The sequence below is a fragment of the Oryctolagus cuniculus genome, chromosome 6, assembly GCF_964237555.1.
Source record: "Oryctolagus cuniculus chromosome 6, mOryCun1.1, whole genome shotgun sequence".
NCBI classification, from domain to species: Eukaryota; Metazoa; Chordata; class Mammalia; order Lagomorpha; family Leporidae; genus Oryctolagus; species Oryctolagus cuniculus.
Genome location: NC_091437.1, coordinates 9519039 through 9541423, shown reverse-complemented (window position 1 = coordinate 9541423; position 22385 = coordinate 9519039). Strand labels below are relative to the sequence as shown.

Sequence of the window (22385 nt, the reverse complement as noted above, 5' to 3'; positions counted from 1 at the left end):
TCCCCAGATGGCCGCAACAGTCGGAGCTGTGCCAATCCGAAGCCAGGAGCCAGGTGCTTCTTCCTGGTCTCCCATGCGGGTGCAGGGCCCAAGCACTTGGGCCATCCTCCACTGCCTTCCTGGGCCACAGCAGAGAGCTGGATTGGAAGAGGAGCAACCAGAACTAGAACCGGCACCCATATGGGATGCCAGCGCCACAGGCAGAGGATTAACCTACTGCGCCAGCCCCCAAATAAATAAATCTTAAAAAAAGAAAAGCACAGTGAAGTAGCATGTAAGTAAAAATCTGAGTGTGGTAGTGTGATTATTTAAATCCTGCCCAACACTGGGTTTAAAAAAAAAAAAAAAAAAACCCAAAGCCTGTTAACAGTACAGAGCGCTCGTTCCACAAGGCCTTGTCAAGTAGCAGCTGCATGTGTAAAGGTGAATCAAGGCCGTGCAGCGTTTTAAAGGTCAGTTAGTCCAAGCCTCTTGACTCCACAGGAAGAATCCAGAAGAGGCGAGAGAAGGCAACCTGCTTGGTGAAGAGCCCACGTCCTGAGCAGCGGAACACTAGCTTCCTTCACTAGCTCAAAACACACAAGGGAAGTCAGTACCTAGAGAAAGGTAGCCCCTCCCCCACCCCAAAGTGAGGTGACAGCAAGTACAACAGTCCAGGCTTTGCAGGAAAACTGAAGTGCTGGACGCTTCACTAATGCAGTGGGAAAGTGCAGTGTCAAGGGCACGCACAGCATGCAATCTGGTTAGTGCGGTGATGGGAGGAGGAGGAGACAGTTTTCTCACAACACCTGTCAATGAGTTCCATGACTTCTCACCTGAAAAAAAAATTACATTTACTGTAAAAATATGGTGGCTCTGTATCAAAGAATTAAAAGATGTTTGCACAAAAAATGTTTTAGAATAAATATAGTATGACACTATTTATAAATCAAAAATCTCTTTAAAGCTACATATATCATATAAACTCTTATAAATGTATAAGTATGGACAAAAAGTCTTGTAGTCAAGCAAGTAATACCACAAATCTCTGCTAATGAATTAGATCTGGAGCATGTAATGAAGGGAATTTTCATTTTATCCTGTACCTTGAATATTTAAGTAGCATTTGAATTATAAAAATGAGAATATTGTTATTACTCCCTAAAGTACAAAAAAAATGAATACTACCTTGAAAAATTACCTGAACTATTTTGGTATTCCTCTTCACTGCTGGATTTTCCCTCATCCAATCAGCTATGCACTCCAAGTTCATTGCATTAGGAATGTAGAGACCCGACAGAAACGCGGGAGAAAAGGTGAAAATTTCTGGCACTGGCACGTCAGAAGTGGAAACCACAGTAGACTAGGAAAGATGTCTGTGCACAAAGGTCTTGTCGCAAATACCAAAATTTCCCTGCAGGGGGCAGCAGCAGAGAGATGGAGATGGAGATATGCAGAGGGCGGGAGGGAGAAAGGAGAGAGAGATCTACATGGTCAGGGACAAGGGAAATTACTTGGAAGACTCTGCCTGGGGACACTCAGCCTGCACTTGACCATGGACTGCAGCCACCAGTGTCAATCTAGATGCTAGGGAACACACAGAAAGAACACAGAAAGAATGCCTACGTGCAGCTCGTTCAGAACCTGTTTATGTTTTATGCCTACGCAAGCAGGAACTACACTGGGTGCCTCTTAGTCTACTTTGTGTTACTATCACAAAACATCTGAGGATGAGTGCTTTGTGAAGGAAGTTTACTCAGCTCATGATTTTGGAAGCTGACAGTTAAAGATTGGGCAGCTCCATCTGTTCAGGCTCTGGTGAGGACCTTCCCGCTGCATCTCATAAGAACACTGCACACTGGAATAGTGAGTGACCCACGCAGAGAGAGATGTATTCAGGTCCCAACAGAATGAGAACATGTTCCCAAGAGCATTAAATCCCTTCAAAGGCCTAATTATCTCTTTTTTCTAAAAAAAAAAAAATATTTATTTATTATTTGAAAGTCAGATTTACACAGAGAGAGGAGAGGCAGAGAGAGGTCTTCCATCTGCTGGTTCACTCCCCAATTGGCTGCACGGCTGGAGCTGCACTGATCCGAAGCCAGGAGCCAGGAGCTTCCTCCAAGTCTTCCACATGGGTGCAGGGGCCCAAGGATTTGGGCCATCTTCCACTGCTTTCCCAGACCATAGCAGAGAACTGGATCGGAAGTGGAGCAGCCAGGACCCGAACCGGTGCCCACTGAGATGCTGGCCCTGCGGGCGGCAGCCTTACTTGCTAAGTCACAGTGCTGTCCCCCTAATTATCTCTTTTAAAGGCCCCAACATCAGCACAGTAGGCCTGGAGGATTGAGTTGGAACTTGAGCTTTGGTGGGGACAAACTGCCTTCAACCTCTAGCATTGCTGAATTCTCCACGCACAGAAGCCTCAAGTTTCCCACGTATCGTCCACAAAACTGAGGAAGAAGACTTGGTGGGCTACATGGAAGATCTTAGAGGCCATGCCCAGAATGCAGCAGGAATCACTGCCAGCACCTCAGAGAATTCTTCCTACAGCCCCACCTAACTACAAAAGGGATGGAAAACAGTGTAGGTGAGCAAGCAAAGGTAAAGAAACAAGGACTTTGACGCCCATCGATGGAATATCAGTATGCCATAACTTCTCAAAAGCTCTTAAAGCAAATGCCACCCCTGTTTCATAAACCTCACACTTGCAGAGCAGGTCGCCCAGGGAGGACAGTGCTCGGGTGGGGTTTTGTGATTCAGCTGGTCCGTCTCGTTTGAGGGGTGGTTGCCACAGCCTAGCATTCACTTTCAACCGAGTGCATTTAGTGACAAGAAAGAAGGTCAGGTCTCCCGCATGAGCCTCTTCCTTTTCATCCAAAGGGACAATCTCCCAGTAAATTTCCCCCCGCTGCTGACTTGGTGAAAATCAATCATGAGGGAAGCAGGATGGAACGATGTGAGTGGCTTAATAAGATCTATCTGCTAAGGCTGTGCCCAGTAAAACTTGAAACCTAAATAAAACCAGGCAGGGTTCTACTAGCAAGAGAAAGCAGAGAATGATATTAGACACAGAAAATGAGGGGAACCAACACGGTCTGCCGGAGGGGGTGAAGCAGAAAATACGAGACTGAGAAGCAAAAATCATTCCTGACTTACGGATTTCCAAAATGTAATGAGCTAAATTCATGTATTAAATGACAGATGAGATTGTTTTTAATTCAGCAAAATAAATCTTGGAAAAAAAATCTGAAAATAGCATATTAGTATCAGGTTAAATAGAATTTCAAGCAAGAAGAGCATTAATATAATATAAGGAAGCATTTAATAAGAAAATCCACAAAACATACATAAATCATTAATTTTTATGCTACAAAATTTACTCACTAGCCCTGTACAATTATATACAAAAGTTAAAACTAAAAAATAGTTATTGACAAGTTTGCATGACTGGGGGATATTTTAGCCTGTACTGGAAACTGGAAGATCAGGCATTAAAAAAAATCAGGATAAAACCTATTTGAGGGGCAGGCATTTGGCATTGTGCTTAAGACAGTACCTGGGCTGAAGTCTCAGCTCCTCTCCATTCCAGCTTCCAGTCAGTGTGCACCCTGGGTGATGACTCAAGTACTTGGGTCCCTTCCACCCATATGGGAGACTCCGACTGAGTTCCTGGCTTTGGCCTGGCTCGGCCCAAGCTGTTGCCAGCATTTGGGAAGTGACCCAACAGACAGGAGACCCCCCCCCACCTCTATCTTTTTCTCTCTTGCTTTAACTTTCAAGTAAATAAAATTAAATAAAAAAATTTAAAAACCATATGAACAAAACAAGCAAACTTGATTAAGCTTCATAAAAACTTGTATCCAAGACAGAATACGTATCCAAGTACACATGAAACATTTTTAATTGACCACGTAGCTGGTTAAAATGATATTTTGGCTGGCACTGTGGCGCAGCGGGTTAAAGCCCTGGCCTGAAGCGCCAACATCCCTTATGGGTGCCGGTTCCAGTCCCGGCTGCTCCTCTTCCGATCCAGCTCTCTGCAATGGCCTGGGAAAGCAGTAGAAGATGGCCCAAGTCCTTGGGCCCCTGCAACCGCATGGGAGACCGGGAAGAAGTGCCTGGTTCCTGGCTATGGATTGGCACAGCTCCAGCCATTGTGGCCATCTGGGAGTGAACCAGTGGATAGAAGACACCTCTCTCTCTCTCTCTGCCTCTGCCTCTCTGTAACTCTGTCTTTCAAATAAATAAAACAAATCTTTTAAAAATGATATTTTGATACCTCCAAAATGAATTTCCAAATAATTAGATAAAAATAGAATAGGAACTCTAAAATATTTAGAAAAAAATGACAATGAAAGTGTAACACAAATTTGTGCAATACTACTAAAATGATGTGTCAAAAAATTACACAGTCTTAAATGCACTTTTACCAAATATGAATGATTTAAAATCACTAAGCAGGAGGCAGAGCGTGATGGCAGCCAAGATGCTCTGGCTGTGGACTCCCCCCAGACACACCGGTGTGAACAGCTATCTGTGCACAAGTCACCCCACAAGAGCCAAGAGAGCCAGGTGAGACACCACACTGCCTGGGTCAGTGCAGCAACAAGATACACTGAGAAAAGCAGAAATAATTGCCATGGCCCCCTCCTCCAGCTCCTTGTAGCACAATGTGGAAAGACATTCATTGGGTGAGGTAGAGATGTAAGTTCAGACCTGAGATTTGAAACCCAGTACAAGGCAGCCTATGGTGCAGCATGGACTCTAACAGAATCCCGAGGCCTGTGCCCCCATCCAGCACATACAGGCTGAGTCTCTGGACCCTCCAACGCCAGGGGGTAAGGGACTGCCTCCAGCACTCCTCCCGCCAACCTCTAGCAGACAGCGGAGCAAGACAGCAGTTACTGGGGGAAAAGGTAAGAAAGTGAACCTAGCCCTTTGGCTTGATGCTTAGAGTCACTTTGCCTTGGTGAGACCCAGAACTAGATGAAGCCCAAAGTCCTCTCTCCCCAGGTCAGTGCTCACAAACGCAGTGTCTGGATCTCCTCCAGGGTCAAGCAGAGACCTGCGCTCCGGTGGAACAAAATCATCTTGGCCTGTATCACCGCTCACATCTCAGAGGCCTGGCATACACCTTGAGATTGCATAGGGCTCCGTAACTGTGAGATTCGGATGTGACGCAGCTCAGTGTCAGCCTAGGAAGTCAACCAGGTATTCATCAGGAAGTCATCAGGGGGTGAATGGATAAAGAAACATGATGCAGATAGATAGATATATAGATATAGATAAATAGATATCTATTCTCTAGGGTGTGTGTATAGATAAATATCTATATCTATCTATCTATCTATATATATATATATACACACACACACACACACACACCCTAGAGAATACCATTCAGCCATAAAAAGAATGCAAAGTTGACATTTGCAGCAAGCTGGAACTAGAGATCAAAACATTGCATGAAATAAACCAGACACAGGAAGTCTCACATGTGCAAGTTTTGAAAAACAGCCTAAACTCAGATAGTGATTACTAGAGGGCAAGAGGAGTGAGGGAGGTGGGGAGAGGGAGGGGACTGGATAACAGATGCCAAAAATGGTGACATGGAAATAGCCAGTTCCAGTGTTCCACAGCACAGTGGGGTGACTAGAGCCCACAACAATATACAAGAGAGAGGCAGAGTCTGCCAGTGCAGGAAGGGGAGTCGATGTCACACAGACACCAGCGGGGAGAGGAGGGACGCCCAGGGCTCCGAGTCCACACATCGGCGCTGAAAGCGGAGGTGAGCTCAGTAACTGGAGACATTGGTGGGGAAACGGCAGACAGAATTTTAGAGGGAAGCAGGCTTTGAAGCGGGAAAGTTCAACAGACTACAGGAGAGAAGGGAAAAAAAAAAAAGGTGGGGGGGGCGTACTGATACAGACAAGTTCCTCTCTCCACCAACCTTGCAAAGGCCAGCAAGAGACAAAGAGCTGGGATATACATAATAAAGGGAGAGTTAAGGCTACAATTCAGTAGCCTAGGCAACCCAGTGGGAGTCCGAAGGAGAAACAGAGCCTGCACAAACTCTTTGGGTAGAAGTCAGAGATCTGAAGCTAAATACCATCCATTCTGCTCAGCCTTGCAGTATTACTTACCTCCTGAACAAAAAATAAAATAAATAAATGAATAAATAAATAAATAGAGATTTACCACGCATAACCTTTGCACACCTGTAACCCTGAAGAACCAAGCAAAGCTCTCAGGCCACACCCATCTCAAGCCTCCAAGGCTCCTCCAACAGCAGGCAGTCCACTTAACACAGAGATAGTATAAAAAAAAAAAAACACCTCACAGTGAGGGAAAAAGAATTAACCATGCCAAGCAATAAACACAGAAATCGAGGGAACAAGATCAACGATGACACTATGACACCTCCAGAAAAACAAAACACCCCAAGCCAAGATTATGAAGATGATGAGATAGAAGAAATGCAAGATACGGATTTCAAAAAATTTATGATAAGAACATTTAGAAGTTTTCAAAAGCAAATCCTTGAACTACAGAAATCCTTATTGGACAGGATTGAATATCTCTCTTGTGAAAATGAAATTTTAAGGAAGAATCAAAATGAAACGCAGAAACTAGTAGAACAGGAAAGCGTGATAGTGAAGAGAAATCAAAATGAAATGAAGAGCTCAATAGATCAAATGACAAACACATTAGAGAGCCTTAAAAACAGAATGGGTGAAGCAAAAGAGAGAATATCGGACTTAGAAGAAAGAGAACAGGAAAGGAAACAGTCAGACCAAAGAAAAGAAGAGGAAATTAGAAATCTAAAAAATATTGTTGGGAATCTACAGGATACTATTAAAAAAACCGACATTCGGGTTCTAGGAGTTCCTGAAGGCATGGAGAGAGAGAAAGGATTAGAAGGCCTTTTTAGTGAGATACTAGCAGAGAACATTCCAGGTTTGAAGAAGGACAGAGACATCCTAGTACAGTAAGCTCATAGAACCCCCAGTAAACATGACCAAAAGAGATCCTCACCACGACACGTGGTAATTAAACTTACCACAGTGAAACAGAAAGAAAAGATCCTAAAATGTGCAAGAGAGAAACGTCAGATTACTCTCAGAGGATCTCCAATCAGACTCACAGCAGACTTCTCATCAGAAACACTACAGGCTAGGAGGGAATGGCGAGACATAGCACAGGTGCTAAGAGAGAAAAAATGCCAGCCCAGAATATTATATCCTGCTAAGCTCTCATTTGTGAATGAAGGTGAAATGAAGACCTTTCATAGCAAACAGAAATTGAAAGACTTTGTGGCCACTCGTCCGGCCCTGCAAAAGATACTTAAAGATGTGCTACACTCAGAAACACAGAAACACGGCCATCAATATGAAAGAAGGGAAAGGAAGAACACCTACCAGTAAAAGAGCATGGGAAGCTCAAAGCATATATTAGAACTTATCTTTGGCAAATGGCAGGACAAAGTCACTATGTATCAATAGTCACATTAAACGTGAATGGACTTAACTCTTCAGTTAAAAGACACTGATTGGCTGACTGGCTTAAGGTACAACACCCAACTATTTGTTGCCTACAAGAAACACATCTCTCTAACAAAGATGCATGCAGACCGAAAGTGAAAGGTTGGAAAAAGATATTCCATGCCAACAGAAACCAAAAAAAAGCAGGTGTAGCCATATTAATATCAGACAAAATAAACTTTAATACAAAAACTGTTAAGAGAGACAAAGAGGGGCACTATATAATGATTAAGGGTTCAATTCAACAGGAAGATATAACAATTATCAATGTATATGCACCTAATTACAGGGCACCGGTCTATTTAAAAGATATGTTAAGGGACTTAAAGGGAGACATAGATTCCAATACAAAAGTACTGGGGGACTTCAATACTCCACTCTCAGAAATAGATAGATCATCCAGACAGAAGATCAACAAGCAAACAGCAGATTTAATCGACACTATTGCCCAAATGGATCTAACAGATATCTACAGAACTTTCAATCCTACATCTAAAGACTTTACATTCTTCTCAGCAGTGCATGGAACCTTCTCTAGCATTGATCACATACTAGGTCATAAAGCAAGTCTCAGCAAATTTAAAAGAATTAGAATCATACCATGCAGCTTCTCAGACCACAGCGGGATGAAGCTGGAAATTAGCAACTCAGGAAACCCCAGAAAGTATGCAAACACATGGAGACTGAACAACATGCTCCTGAATGAACAATGGGTCATTCAAGAAATCAAAAGAGAAATCAGAAACTTTCTGGAAGTAAATGAGGATAACAACACAACATATCAAAACTTATGGGATACAGCAAAAGCAGTATTGAGAGGCAAGTTTATAGCAATAGGGGCCTATATCAAGAAATTGGAAAGACACCAAATAAATGAGCTTTCAGCACATCTCAAGGACCTAGAAAAACTGCAGCAAACCAGACCCAAATCTAGTAGGAGAAGAAAAGTAATTAAAATCAGAGAAGAAATTAACAGGATTGAATCCAAAAAAACATTACAAAAAATCAGCCAAGCGAAGAGCTGGTTTTTTGAAAAAATAAACAAAATTGACACCCCATTGGCCCAACTAACTAAAAATAGAAGAGAAAAGACCCAAATCAATAAAATCAGAGATGAAAAAGGAAATGTAACAACAGACACCACAGAAATAAAAAGAATCATCAGAAATTACTACAAGGACTTGTATGCCAGCAAACAGGAAAATCTATCAGAAATGGATAGATTCCTGCAATCTACCTAAATTGAACCATGAAGACATAGAAAACCTAAATAGACCCATAACTGACAGAAATTGAAACCGTAATAAAGGCCCTCCCAAGAAAGAAAAGCCCAGGACCAGATGGATTCACTGCTGAATTCTACCAGACATTTAAAGAAGAACTAATCCCATTTCTTCTCAAACTATTCAGAACAATCGAAAAAGAGAGAATCCTCCCAAATTCTTTCTATGAAGCCAGCATCACCTTAATCCCTAAGCCAGAGAAAGATGCAGCACTGAAAGAAAATTATAGACCAATATCCCTGATGAACATAGACGCAAAAATCCTCAATAAAATTCTCGCCAATAGAATACAACAACACATCAGGAAAATCATCCACCCAGACCAAGTGGGATTTATCCCTGGTATGCAGGGATGGTTCAGCATTCGCAAATCAATCAATGTGATTCACCACATTAACAGACTGCAAAAGAAAAACCATATGATTATCTCAATAGATGCAGAGAAAGCATTTGATAAAATTCAACACCCTTTCATCATGAAAACTCTAAGCAAATTGGGTATAGAAGGAACGTTCCTCAATATAATCAAAGCAATTTATGAAAAACCCACGGCCAGCATCCTATTGAATGGGGAAAAGTTGGAAGCATTTCCACTGAGATCTGGTACCAGACAGGGATGCCCACTCTCACCACTGCTATTTAACATAGTTCTGGAAGTTTTAGCCAGAGCCATCTGTCAAGAAAAAGAAATTAAAGGAATACAAATTGAGAAGGAAGAAGTCAAACTATCCCTCTTTGCAGACGATATGATTCTTTACTTAGAGGATCCAAAGAACACTACTAAGAGACTATTAGAACTCATAGAGGAGTTTGGCAAAGCGGCAGGATATAAAATCAATGCACAAAAATCAACAGCCTTTGCATACACAAGCAATGCCATGGCTGAGAAAGAACTGCTAAGATCAATCCCATTCACAATAGCTACAAAACAATCAAATACCTTGGAATAAACTTAACCAAGGACGTTAAAGATCTCTATGATGAAAATTACAAAACCTTAAAGAAAGAAATAGAAGAGGATACCAAAAAATGGAAAAATCTTCCATGCTCATGGATTGGAAGAATCAATATCATCAAAATGTCCATTCTCCCAAAAGCAATTTATAGATTCAATGCAATCCCAATCAGGATACCAAAGACATTCTTCGCAGATCTAGAAAAAACTATGCTGAAATTCATATGGAGGAACAAGAGACCTCGAATAGCTAAAGCAATCTTGTACAACAAAAACAAAGCCGGAGGCATCACAATACCAGATTTCAGGACATACTACAGGGCAGTTGTAATCAAAACAGCATGGTACTGGTACAGAAACAGATGGATAGACCAATGGAACAGAATTGAAACACCAGAAATCAACCCAAACATCTACAGCCAACTTATATTTGACCAAGGATCTAAAACCAATTCCTGGAGCAAGGACAGTCTATTCAATAAATGGTGCTGGGAAAACTGGATTTCCACATGCAGAAGCATGAAGCAAGACCCCTACCTTACACCTTACACAAAAATCCACTCAACATGGATTAAAGACCTAAATCTATGACCTGACACCATCAAGTTATTAGAGAACATTGGAGAAACCCTTCAAGATATTGGCACAGGCATAGAATTTCTGGAAAAGACCCAGGAGGCACAGGCAGTCAAAGCCAAAATCAACTATTGGGATTGCATCAAATTCAGAAGTTTCTGTACTGCAAAAGAAACAGTCAGGAGAGTGAAGAGGCAACCGACAGAATGGGAAAAAATATTTGCAAACTATGCAACAGATAAAGGGTTGATAACAAGAATCTACAAAGAGATCAAGAAACTCCACAAAAACAAAACCAACAACCCACTTAAGAGATGGGCCAAGGACCTCAATAGACATTTTTCAAAAGAGGAAATCCAAATGGCCAGCAGACACATGAAAAAATGTTCAAGGTCACTAGCAATCAGGGAAATGCAAATCAAAACCACAATGAGGTTTCACCTCACCCCGGTTAGAATGGCTCACATGCAGAAATCTACCAACAACAGATGCTGGCGAGGATGTGGGGAAAAAGGGACACGAACCCTTGTTGGTGGGAATGCAAACTGGTCAAGCCACTGTGGAAGTCAGTCTGGAGATTCCTCAGAAACCTGAATATAACCCTACCCTTCGACCCAGCCATCCCACTCCTTGGAATTTACCCAAAGGAATTTAAATTGGCAAACAAAAAAGCGGTCTGCACCCTAATGTTTATTGCAGCACAATTCACAATAGCCAAGACCTGGAACCAACCTAAATGCCCATCAACGGTAGACTGGATAAAGAAATTATGGGATATGTACTCTTTAGAATACTATACCTCAGTAAGAAACAACGAAATCCAGTCATTTGCAACAAAAGGGAAGAATCTGGAACACATCATGCTGAGTGAAATAAGCCAGTCCCAAAGGGACAAATACCATATGTTCTCCCTGATTGGTGACAACCGACTGAACACCAAAAAGGAAACCTGTCGAAGTGGAATGGACACTATGAGAAACAGTGACTTGATCAGCATAGCCCTGACTGTTAATGAACAACTTAATACATTATCCCTCTTAGTAGTTTTTTTGTCTGCTCTACTTAATATGACTGGTTTAATTCTGTAATTAATACACAGTTATTCTTAAGTGTTGAAATTTAACTGAAATGTGATCCTTGTTAAACATAAGAGTGGGAATAAGAGAGGGAAGAGATGTACAATTTGGGACATGCTCAAGCTGACTTGCTCCAAATGGTAGAGTTAGAAACATACCAGGGGACTCCAATTCAATCCCATCAAGGTGGCATGTACCAATGCCATCTCACTAGTCCAAGTGATCAATTTCAGTTCACAATTGATCATAATGAAAGGACTAAGAGTCAAGGGGAGCACATAAACAAGTCTAGTACCTGCTAATACTAACCGATAGAATAAATAAAGGGGAGAGTGATCCAACATGGGAAGCGAGATACTCAGCAGACTCATAGAATGGCAGATGTCCTAAACAGCACTCTGGCCTCAGAATCAGCCCTAAAGGCATTCCAATCTGGCTGAAAAGCCCATGAGAGTATTTCAGGCATGGAAAGCCAAGACACTCTGGCAAAAAAAAAAAAAAAAAAAAAAAAACTAAATGAAAGATCTCTGTGAGTGAGATGCCAGTGGAAAGAACAGGTCTTCAAAGAAGGAGGTACCTTTCTCTGAAGGGAGGAGAGAACCTCCACTTTGACTACGACCTTGTCTAAACAAGATAAGAGTCAGAGAACTCAAGGGGCTTCCATAGCCTTGGAAACTCATGACTGGAGCCTAGGGAGATTACTGATGCCATAAACAGGAGTGTCAATTTGTAAAGTCAACAACAGGAGTCACTGTGCACTTACTCCTCATGTAGGATCTCTGTCCTTAATGTGCTGTACATTGTGATTTAATGCTATAATGAGTACTCAAACAGTATATTTCGCTTTGTGCTTCTATGTGGGTGCAAACTGTTGAAATCTTTACTTAATGTATACTAAACTGATCTTCTGTAAAAAAAAAAAAAAAAAAAAAAGAAGAAGAAGAAGAAATTATCAATTCCCAACTTGACTCTCACTGGGATTAAACATGACAATAGGTCTGATCTGATTTCATCATCATTTAAAAAATCATCTATTATTTTTCACTTTATGTTTCTGTGTGGGAGCAAACTGTTGAAATCTTTACTTAATGTATGCTAAACTGATCTTCTGTATATAAAGAGAATCAAAAATGAATCTTGATGTGAATGGAAGGGGAGAGGGAGTGGGAAAGGGGAGGGTTGAGGGTGGGAGGGACGTTATGGGGGGGAAGCCATTGTAATCCATAAGCTGTACTTTGGAAATTTATATTCATTAAATAAAAGTTAAAAAAATATATACAAGAGAGAACCTCATAGGCTCCAAAACACAAAAAAAGAGAAGGAAACACTAATGTTTCCTGCTTGGTTTGACTGGTTTACATTGTGAATGTATGTTGAAGTACTAACCTGTACCTCCATGAAAATGCACAAATAATACATGCTAATCAAAAAATTTTCAAATAAAATAATTTTTAAAGAACAAAAACTATCAATATTAATTGTATAGTAGGATCTGGAAAAAGAGAAAAATTACTGGGTGAACTCCCAGGCAGGAAGTCAGAATCAGTCTCTTTTGTAATAGAGGAAATTTGGATACCACCAAAATTCCATCAGAAAGAGAACAAATGAAAACTTGGCACATTGAGAGAATGAACTAAAATCCATCAGCAGAAACTACTGAACCATAGATCCATTTAAGAAGACAGATAATCCGGAAAATGTATTTTTGAATGATAAAGTAAGTTGCAAAGAATTGCATAAAGTACAGTATTATATGTAAACTATTTTAAAATACTCAAAACATTACATATTTTTATAAATATGTATGCAATACCACTATAAAACATGCTCAGGAGTAAAAAAAGAAAAACCTCAAAATTGGAGAAAAGCAAGCAAATGGGACACCTTGAGTGTCATTGTTCATACTTTTAACCACCTGAAGCAAATATGGTTAAAAAAAAAAAAAAGGCAAAAAAGCAAGCTTAATCAAGCTGGATGATGGGTCCCTAGAAATTGTTTTATTAACAAAAACTTTCATGCATTTAAAATATTTCCTAGCAAGACATATTCAAAGAATCCAAAGTCACTGGACAGGTGCTGGCCTCTAGGTCAACGGCTGGGAACATGGCCCATGGAGAGGGTCACAGGTGTGAGGGGGTGTGCCCCACCCACCAGGCCCAGGTGCAGGTGAGCAGAGCCCACTCTCATTTCCCCAACAGCCCCGCTGGTGTCTAAAAAACGCTCAGCCCTTTAGTAATGAAACCAGCCAGTAAAATGCAAGCACCTTCAACTCCTACGAGGGCTTCAATCCCAAGTTCTACAATACGGGAAGCTTTCTGCCTGTCCATGAGCAGGGACAGGAGACACCATGTTTGAAGTGCAAATTAGACTGAAGTGCATAACTAGGAATCAGAAAATACCAGCCTTAGAAGACCAGACAGGGCTCACACAGGAAGGAAAGCGGAGGTAGGAGGGCAGCAAGAATGTGGGAACTTTGCCCTGCCTGCATCTCAGGGAGTCACCAATCCCGCAGATGTGGCCCAAGGGAGGCCTGAAGACAGGACAGCCCCCGCCCCGATGGGGACCATGTGGACTGAAATGGTGAGCTCCCCCGGGGTCTCTGAGAACAGGGCCCCAGGCTGCCCGAAGTGCAAGTCTGCAGAGGCACCGGGGCTGACCATAGCTTCCTAGGGAGTCAGGCAAACATGGGGTGTGGCCATCCCCCCTTTGTGAGAGATTTCCTGTTTTCTTTCACCACTGGAGTTCATGTTAGTGGATTTCAAGGAGGACAGTCTGGTCACATCTGCTCTACTACAATCCTACCCAACAGTTACCACGTGAGCTCACCTGGAGCTCTGAGGTTACCTTACCCCGAGCAGGGATGCACAATCTGGTCCAGAATTTGTGTTGTCAGATCCCAAAAGCACAGGTAACAAAAACAAACATACACAAATGGGATTTCACCAAGCTAAAGAGCTTCCACACAGGAAAGGAAACATTAACAGTGAAGATAAAACCTACAGAAGGGAGAACCTATCTGCATGCCATACACCTGACAAAGGGCCCAGAATATATAAGGAGCTCAAACAACTGAATAGCAATAGTAATAACATTTTTCATAAAAATGGCCAATGTATATAAATGCTCAAACAGCCCTAATCAGCAGAAAAACAAGAATCAAAACCACAAGAAGCTATCACCCTATTACAGTCAGAATGGCAGTTATTAGGGGTAGGCACTGCAGCACAGTGGGTTAAGCCAAGTTCTAGCTACTCTGCTTCTGATTTAGCTCCATGCTTATGTGCCTGGGAAGCAGTGAATGATGGCCGAAGTACTTCAGCTCCTGCAATACACTTGGGAAGCCCAGATGGAGTTCTGGATTCCTGGCTTTGACTTGGACTAGCCCAACAGCTGCAGGCATTTAGGGGAGTGAACCAGCAGGTTGAAAATCTCTCTCTTTCTTCCTTTCTTTCTTCCCCTCTCTGTCACACTGCCTTTCAAATCAACCAATTAATTAATTTTTTTTAAAAAAAAGTGGTTATTATCAGAAAAACAGAAGACAGCAAGGATTGGCAAGGATGTAGAGTAAAAGGAATCCTCCAAAACTGTTGGTGGGAATGTCGTGTAGTGCAATCACTGTGGGAAACAGTGTGGAGGTTCCTCAAAAAACTAAAAATAGAACTATATATGATCCCACTTTTGTGTATAAATCCAAGAGAAATGAGTGTTGAAGTGACCTCTCCATTCCCATGGTTATTGTAACATTATTCAGGATAGCCAGGGAATGGAAACAAGTGTCTATCCACTGATAAGTGAGTAAAGAAAACATGGTATATATACACAATAGAATACTACTTGACCATTGAAAAAAGGAAGAAATGTTGTCATTTGCAACAACATGGGTGCAACTGGAGGTCATTACGTTAAGTAAGCCAAGCACAGGAAGAATGCCACACCACCTTATGTGAATGTGCAATCATTAGACAAGATCACCTGTGGAAGTTAAAAGCAAACTGAAGACGATTCCACTGCTAGGGAGAAGGTTGCAAGGTGTGCAGTGGTTGATAGAGTGAGTGGAATCCCCTGTGGGTGGGGAGAGTTCAGAAGACCAGGGTGAGCCTCAAATTCTGAATTCTTTGGAATGAGGGTTGAAGGAAGCAGTAGGGATCCTATGGCAAGCAGTCCACCGGATACACAGCTTCTATCTCAGACAGAGAAGCTGGGAATTAGGAAACAACAGAAGATCAGAGCAACCACCGCTGCTTCAACAAAGCCCTGCTGAAGGTCCCTTGTAGACTCTCAAAACACCCTAGGGACTTTGCTTAAACTGAGGAAGTCTCTGGACTTCAGATTGTTTCCTTCTAACTCCCTCAATCCTCTGCTTAGGAGAACACTTAACCTCCACCCCTCCCTCTCTGAGACGACCACGGACAGCCTACGGCACCAAAAGCAGTGCTCAGCGCCCTCCAGTTCCTTTCCTTCCAGTGAGGGTAGCAGAGGTGAGAGGATGAAGCTCACAGACAAGGGGGTCAGATCCTTGGGAAGCCAGAATGAGAATTATTTGAAAAAAGAAATGCTAACGTCCTGCCTGGAAATAACAGAGCTCACTGGTTCAGACCCTTAGCACAGCAGTTTCTCCCCCAAACTCCTGATTACAGCTGTCTGCCCTTGTTTTGAGCTCTATCATGGAGTCTCAGCCTTGCAGAAGGAACCTGCTCCAAAGGTGGCTCCCAGATGAAAAAGCTCACCTCTGTCCTGTTGTTTTCCCTGTGAACACACAGCCAACAGAGTCCCTCTTCCACAACAGACGTGCGTGCGGGCGTCTGCAGCCTCCTTTCTCAGCCAAATCCTGCTCAGCGCTTCCCGCCATGACCCAGTGGGCCTCGTTTCCACAGCACCTGCGAATTCCTGATTTCTTCAATTGAACTCGGAGCAGCTGGTCATGGTGTCACGTGAAGTGTGGTATCTGGCCACCCGTCAAAACGAAGTTTTCACACGGAAGCCTAATCAATCCCAGGGCTTTGGCTACTGCTGCGGCTGGAAACTGCCGGTGATATCATTAGGGCTGACGGGAGACCTCAGTCGCAAACCCACAGAAGCTCTGAGGCTACCTCACCCTGAGCAGTCTGGTTCACAAACTGAGACAGATGTACATAATGCAGGTAGGTAGATTCGTGTGTTAATTAAATAACATATTTGGACAAGGTTTGGAGCACAGCCTTTATTGCATATGGTGTTTGTACTGGGCTGAGGGCTGATCCTTTCTTCCTCCTTCAAACCATTGGCATTCTGCCAGCTGCCTTCTCCATGGTCCGTTCTTCTCCCTGGAGGTGAGAAAACACAAGAGGCAGAAGAGGAGGAGACAGGAAGTGACAGGTGCTCTCTGCTCAGAGTTACCCTCCACCTCTATCTTAAAGCCCAGGGCTATGCACACCACAGTGGGAGTTGTCCCCAGACCAGCTGCAGCAGCACGAATGTTCTGGAATCCTTCCCGGTCTCTTGGGACCCTCTTTCATGTTGTTCCTTCTCCACATGCCTCTTCCTGCCAGAGGACTCTGCGCATGGGCCCTGGTGAGATCCCAGCTCAGGCAGAGGCTCTGAAACCCCAAACCTCTGATCCCACTGGCATCTCCCACCCCACATCCTCTCTTCAAGCCAGTCCCAGCCCTTGGGGTTATGCTAAGCTCCCTCTGCATCAATGGGCAACAGTATTTCCTGATAGAGTGGAGATAGAGTGGAGACACTGAGAAAGCTCCCAATCATTTACATAAACAGAGGCCGGTTCCCTGCAGCACTGATCTGCCATAGCTGACGGGGCTGCAGAGCCAGCAGGCGGCCCCGTGCGTGCCTCTCTGCAGCCCTTCTGTTAGATTCCTCTGGGTCCTCGGGACACAGGCTTAGCGAACCCTGCGAGCTTCAGGCCTCACCTCTCCCAAGAGAAGGCCACATGAGCTTCCAGGATCTTCTGGCCCATGAATTTCAGTTGCTGTGCAGAAACCAAAGCAGAGAAGACACTTCTCAGGTTACGGGGGAGAGGAGCTTGCCAGCCCCAGAATGCGTCTGGACTTTCTGTGGGAACTGGTAAGCTCAGCACCAGCCGCTCTTACAGGCACCACCTTATTAGGTGCCTGGGCAAGAAGCGGGGGCTCAGCTCCCGCCTCTCCTGTTGTTCCCTGAGCTCATAAAGCCCCCAGTCCCCCTCAGGGAGGCCTGAGCCTGAACCGGGGGGACCCTGGCTCAGAGCAGGTGCAGCCCCTCCACACACCCAGCCCTGCTCACTTCCTGTCCTTGGGAGAATGGAGCACGCAGCCCGGACACTGGCTCCAAGGTCTCCTCAGGCCAAGGTCGTCACCCGTGGGCTGCTCCTCCTCGCTCTCCTTTTCCTCCGGCTTGTCTTGTTCCTCTTCCTCCTCCTCCTCCTCCTCTTCTTCCTCCTCCTGGGCGCTGTCTGATTCCACATGGCCTGCCAGCTGCGACATGGTGAGGTGGAAGACGTGGCAGCTGAAGCCCTCCCTGACCCCAGACTGCACGTGCTCCTGGAGGATTTCCATGGTGGCGAAGACCCGGCAGCAGGCCATGCACCTGAAGCCCTTCTCCATGGTCACCAGCCAGTCGGGCGTCTTGGCCCGGGGCCTCTCCTCGGCAGTGGGCGAGCCGGGCGGGCTGTCTGAATCGGCCCTTTCCTCTGGCTCCTTCTCCTCCCCGCTGGGCTCGCTGTCAGACAGGAGGTTTCTGGTGGACACATCCGACGGGGGAGTCCCTACCCGCACGTCCTCGCGAAGGGTCACTTCTTCCATGCGCAGCTGCTTTTCTAGGGACTCCGAGCTCTCCTCTGTCTCCCAGGAGACAGCCACCCCTTTCTTCATTTGTACCTGCATGTAGTAAATTTTCATACCCCTCCTCTCTTTGTTTATACACAGAGAGGACACGCAGGTCTTGTAGGATGAATGGGACGAGAAGGAGATGGGCTGTGTGGGGAGAGGAGTCTCCCCTTGTTCCTCAACCTGGGCTAGGGGCGATCTAGGCTGGGGACTGTCTCGCGGTGACCTCCAGGTTCCTGGGAAAGAAAAGGAGAAACGTAAGGATTGGCATGGGGCCCACATGTGGGCCAGGGGCACAAAACTAGGAGGGTGCATGGTCCAGGAGGCAGGGGCTGCAGTGGGAGGCAGTCCAGTCGGTGCTGGGCGTGGCTGCCATTGGCTGTTCTGGCCATGGAGTGGCATCTCTCAGTCATGGTTTCTGTGTGTGGTGGGTGGCAAGGGGGGATATCAGAGGTGTCCCTGGGTAGGCGTGTGTGCCTGTGTGAGGGCTGTGTCCTGTGTGGGAGGGTCATGGGTGTGTGCCATGAGGATGTGAGTTCACGACATCATCAGTGTGTTGTTTGTGGAAGGTGGAGATGCAGTGTAGAACAGCAGGGTGGGCTGTGTTTGTGCTGAGACCATGTAGGCATAGATGGTTTGTATGTGCAGTGTGCGTGGAGCCTGTGCCGACGACCTCTGTCCTTCTCTCTGCGGGCAGGTAGAGCCCACATGGTTCTTCACCAGGTGCTTCATCTCGACCCTCTGCCCTATCATCCAGACGTGGCCCTTTCCCAGCTGCTCTGCCACCCTGCATCCTGCCTGGCTGCTCTGCAGAGCCCAGACCATCGCCAACTGCCCAGTTTCCCCTCGGCCCCACACTTAGATCAGTGTGTCCCCCACACTGCCCCCAAGCAGGCAAGCGCCCAGGGACCCCTGCACCCAAGGACCCCACACCCTAGGAGCCCTGCACCTGCACAGCCCCACACCCTTACCAGCATGGATGAGCTTGCGTGGAGAAGAAACACAGGAGAAGTACTCAGAGGCAGAAGAGACCTCCGCTGCCTCCCGATTCCAGACTTTGTCCCCTCCCATGGGTACAGGCTGCGGGGCATCCTCCTGTGGCTTCGAGATCCCTGAGAAAGGAGGAGAGCTCAGAGACACTGTAGGTTGAGCAAGACTGTCCATCACTCATCCACACAACAAGCACTTCCTGAGTTTCGGACACTAGTCAAGCAGGGGGGAAACAGCGGCTTGGAGTGTGGCTCTGGGGAGGGTGGGGTACTCGTCACAGCCAACAGTCATGTTGTTGGTATCTGACTAGCGATGAAGGCCTGGGTGGTGACTGAGAATATGTCCAAAGAGTAAGTGGGATGTGTGCCGGGAGCCTTTGACAGGCATGGGGTTGATGCACTGAATATGTTTTCCATCCATTCATTCAGCAATATTTAGCGAACAGCTACTCTGTGTCAGGCTACTATTCTAGGATTTGGGAATACAGAAGAAAACAAAGACCCTCTTCTCCTTCCTTTTAATTTAATTTATTTAGCATTCTTTTTGAACAGCAGAAAGACAGATGGAGAGACATCTTTCATCTCCTGATTCACTTCCTAAGTGTGTGCAACAGCTGGGACTATTCCAAAACAGACCGAATCCAGGAGACCCAAGTCCTTGACCATCATCTGCTGCCTTCAAGGACACCCATTAGCAGGGAACTGGACTGGAGGCAAAGAAGCTGGGAGTTGGACCAGGCACTCCAATACGGGATGCAGGCATCCCAAATGGCAACTTAACTGCTGCACTAAATGCCCACCCCATAAAGACCCCCTTCTAATTGGATCTTCCACTCTACCAGGGAAGAACAGCACTAAATACAAATATGTATGTCATGTGTCATTTCCTGATGAATACAGCAGGGTTGCCAGAATTAGCAAACAAAAATACCGGATGCCCTGTTAAATTTGAATTTCAGATAAGCCATAGATAATTTTTTAGTGTGTGTGCTGCATAATATTCAGGACAAACTCATACTAAAAATTATCTGTGGCTTATCTGAAATTCAAGTTTACATGAATATCTTGTATTCCATCTGGAAACCCTTAATAAGAAGGTGGTATGAATCTCTGTTTTACTGTGGTTTGTGCAAAGAGAGTCTGATATGGCTATATAGTTACACATATGGTGTGCTGTGTTGTGTTGTGATGTGTGACTGGTTCTCACAGAGGTGTTTAGAGATAGTTTAAAGGAGCTGTGTTGTGTGAGGGTTCACACACACACACAAAACAAAATCTCAGGATGTCTGTGGTGGGGGGTGGTGTGTGCATGTAACTGTATACACCGTGAGAGGGTTAAGAAAGCAAGCGTCTATAGAAGAGATGGTGACGGTTATCCTGGATCAGAGGGCACCTGGGGATTGAGTGAGTGCCTCAGAGAAGACCCTGCACGAGAACTTTCTGTATGGCTACCTGCACTGAGCAGCTCCTGGGTCCAGGCATGTTGATGACAACTTTACCCTGCACGCCTCTGCACCTCCATCATTCTCCCCACTGCTCCCCTACTAAGATACACACACACATCCACTACACCATTCACACACCATCACACACACTCATACACACACACACATACACTTACGCACCCACACAACACACTATAGTGTGAGGACGGTGGAGAGGAAACCCAATGTCTCCCTTCCTGTCCCAGCCCCCATCTGGAGCTCTGCTTCCACTCTGGGCTTTAGGCCGGTCTTCCAGGCCCTGGGCCTTACAGAAGCTGCTGTGTCTAATTTGGGCATGCGCCAACAGCTGGCTCCCTGGGATGATTCCTTTCTGCTCCGCCTCCTCCTGTGACCCCCACCTTTTAGGCAAGCCACGTTTACACTGACCCCAAGCGTACCCTGTGGGTGCCCTGGGAAGGGAGTCGATGGCTCCCAGTGTTCTCTGCTTCCCCCAGCATGCTGACAGCTTCCCCTGGGAAGCTCACAACCTGTGCACCCACAAGCTCTGATGGGCCAGTTGGAGAATTCTTCCAGTGAAGGAATGACAACTCCATAGTTTCTATGTGACAACATCCCCAGAGAGGCCCTTAACCGACTTCCCAGTGAGCATTTCATGTCTCAATATATCTTTCAAGAAGGCCTTTAATTCATCACAGTACTCTTTCCTCCTTGCTAAAACAAAACACAACATACAGCCCCTGGTGCCGCCAGCACCCTTCGCAGCCCCCACCCAGTGATGCCAGGGAGACAGCAAGTCAAGAGAAGGAGAGAGAACGAGGGGGCTCAGAGAAGCTGCATCTCTGCATCTGGACCCCTGGGATCACATCCTGCCGGAGGAGTCTCACGGGGCCCCAGGTACCAGCAACCCCAGGAGAGAAGTTCCCAGACAACTGGGGCTGCACGTGTGTCTGCCAGAGGTATCTGGACCTTCCATGCCCTCTCATGCTTCCGGTACCCTAGGCATGGCTCCCGGGCATCCAGGATACCACCTCTCTTCCCTGCCTATGTCATGGTGTTTATAGCCCTCAGTCCCTCCCTCTGTGGACAGGCCCAGGCTGGCCGGCAGCCCTGGGCCCCAGACACGCTGCCCAGCACCTACCTCCTCCCTTCTCAGCAGATTCCTGGGACTCTTCGTTTTCCAGGTGTTTCCTCTTCTGCCGCCGTTTCATGGTATCAACTCCAAGAGTCCCTCAAAGGATGCTAAGTGCCAGCTCCCCTCTGCCTACAAGGAGGCCCTCCTTCGCTCTTGGGTAGTCCGTTAAAAAGATTCAGAACCAATCAAAAATAGCCGAGTGCCCTCAATGACTGAAGAACTCAGACCACCACGCAGAGAATTAGAAGTGCTGCCCAGCCCTCACTACACGCAGGGCTGTTAAGGTTCAAAGGTCACCAGGCCCGCAGCAGCATTCTCCGACCTCAGTGATGACATCAGAGCATTCTGTGGACCCAGCACAGTCCCTGCAGCCACAGAGACCCCACTTCCAAGGGCACGGTCCTTTCCCAGCGGGGGATCTCTAGCAAGTTCAACTCTCCCGTCTTTCAAACGCAGCAGAATATTTTAAGATGTCAACACATTTCTGTTTTATTCTTTTTTCCTTGTCTCCAAGGGTATTTGAAAAAGTTGGTAGAAAACAGAATTAAAAGATATTTATTTTGGGGCAAAAACTATGAAATCTAGGCACAGTTTTCTTCTATAACA

The 22385-nt window shown here is 45.3% G+C and overlaps 1 protein-coding gene across 2 annotated transcripts; it reads right to left on the bottom strand.

The window, feature by feature from the left end:
* Nucleotides 1-16579: 16579 nt before the first annotated feature.
* On the bottom strand, nt 16580-21999 carry FAM170A (family with sequence similarity 170 member A). Of its 2 annotated transcripts, XR_516355.4 has the most exons (5): nt 21786-21999; nt 19185-19325; nt 17672-18449; nt 17320-17378; nt 16594-16716 (listed from the first exon to the last, which is right to left on the bottom strand). XR_516355.4 is itself a non-coding variant. In XM_008254937.4 (4 exons), exons 1-4 carry the CDS (start codon nt 21853-21855, stop codon nt 16614-16616), a joined length of 1092 nt encoding a protein of 363 aa, XP_008253159.2. In that variant the 5' UTR covers nt 21856-21999; the 3' UTR covers nt 16580-16613. The 2 variants fall into 2 exon arrangements, 1 of the variants encoding a protein (XP_008253159.2); XM_008254937.4 differs by lacking the exon at nt 17320-17378 and having other exon boundaries at nt 16580-16716.
* Nucleotides 22000-22385: the final 386 nt, after the last annotated feature.

What these genes read in the sequence shown, in the direction of transcription:
- FAM170A (XM_008254937.4), bottom strand. Translation starts at nt 21,855, where the DNA reads ATGAAACGGCGGCAGAAGAGGAAACACCTGGAAAACGAAGAGTCCCAG. An exon ending in ATCTGCTGAGAAGGGAGGAG is followed by an intron (nt 19,326 to 21,785) that starts GTAGGTGCTGGG and finishes CTCCTTTCTCAG; the next exon opens with GGATCTCGAAGCCACAGGAG. An exon ending in ACGCAAGCTCATCCATGCTG is followed by an intron (nt 18,450 to 19,184) that starts GTAAGGGTGTGG and finishes TTTCTTTCCCAG; the next exon opens with GAACCTGGAGGTCACCGCGA.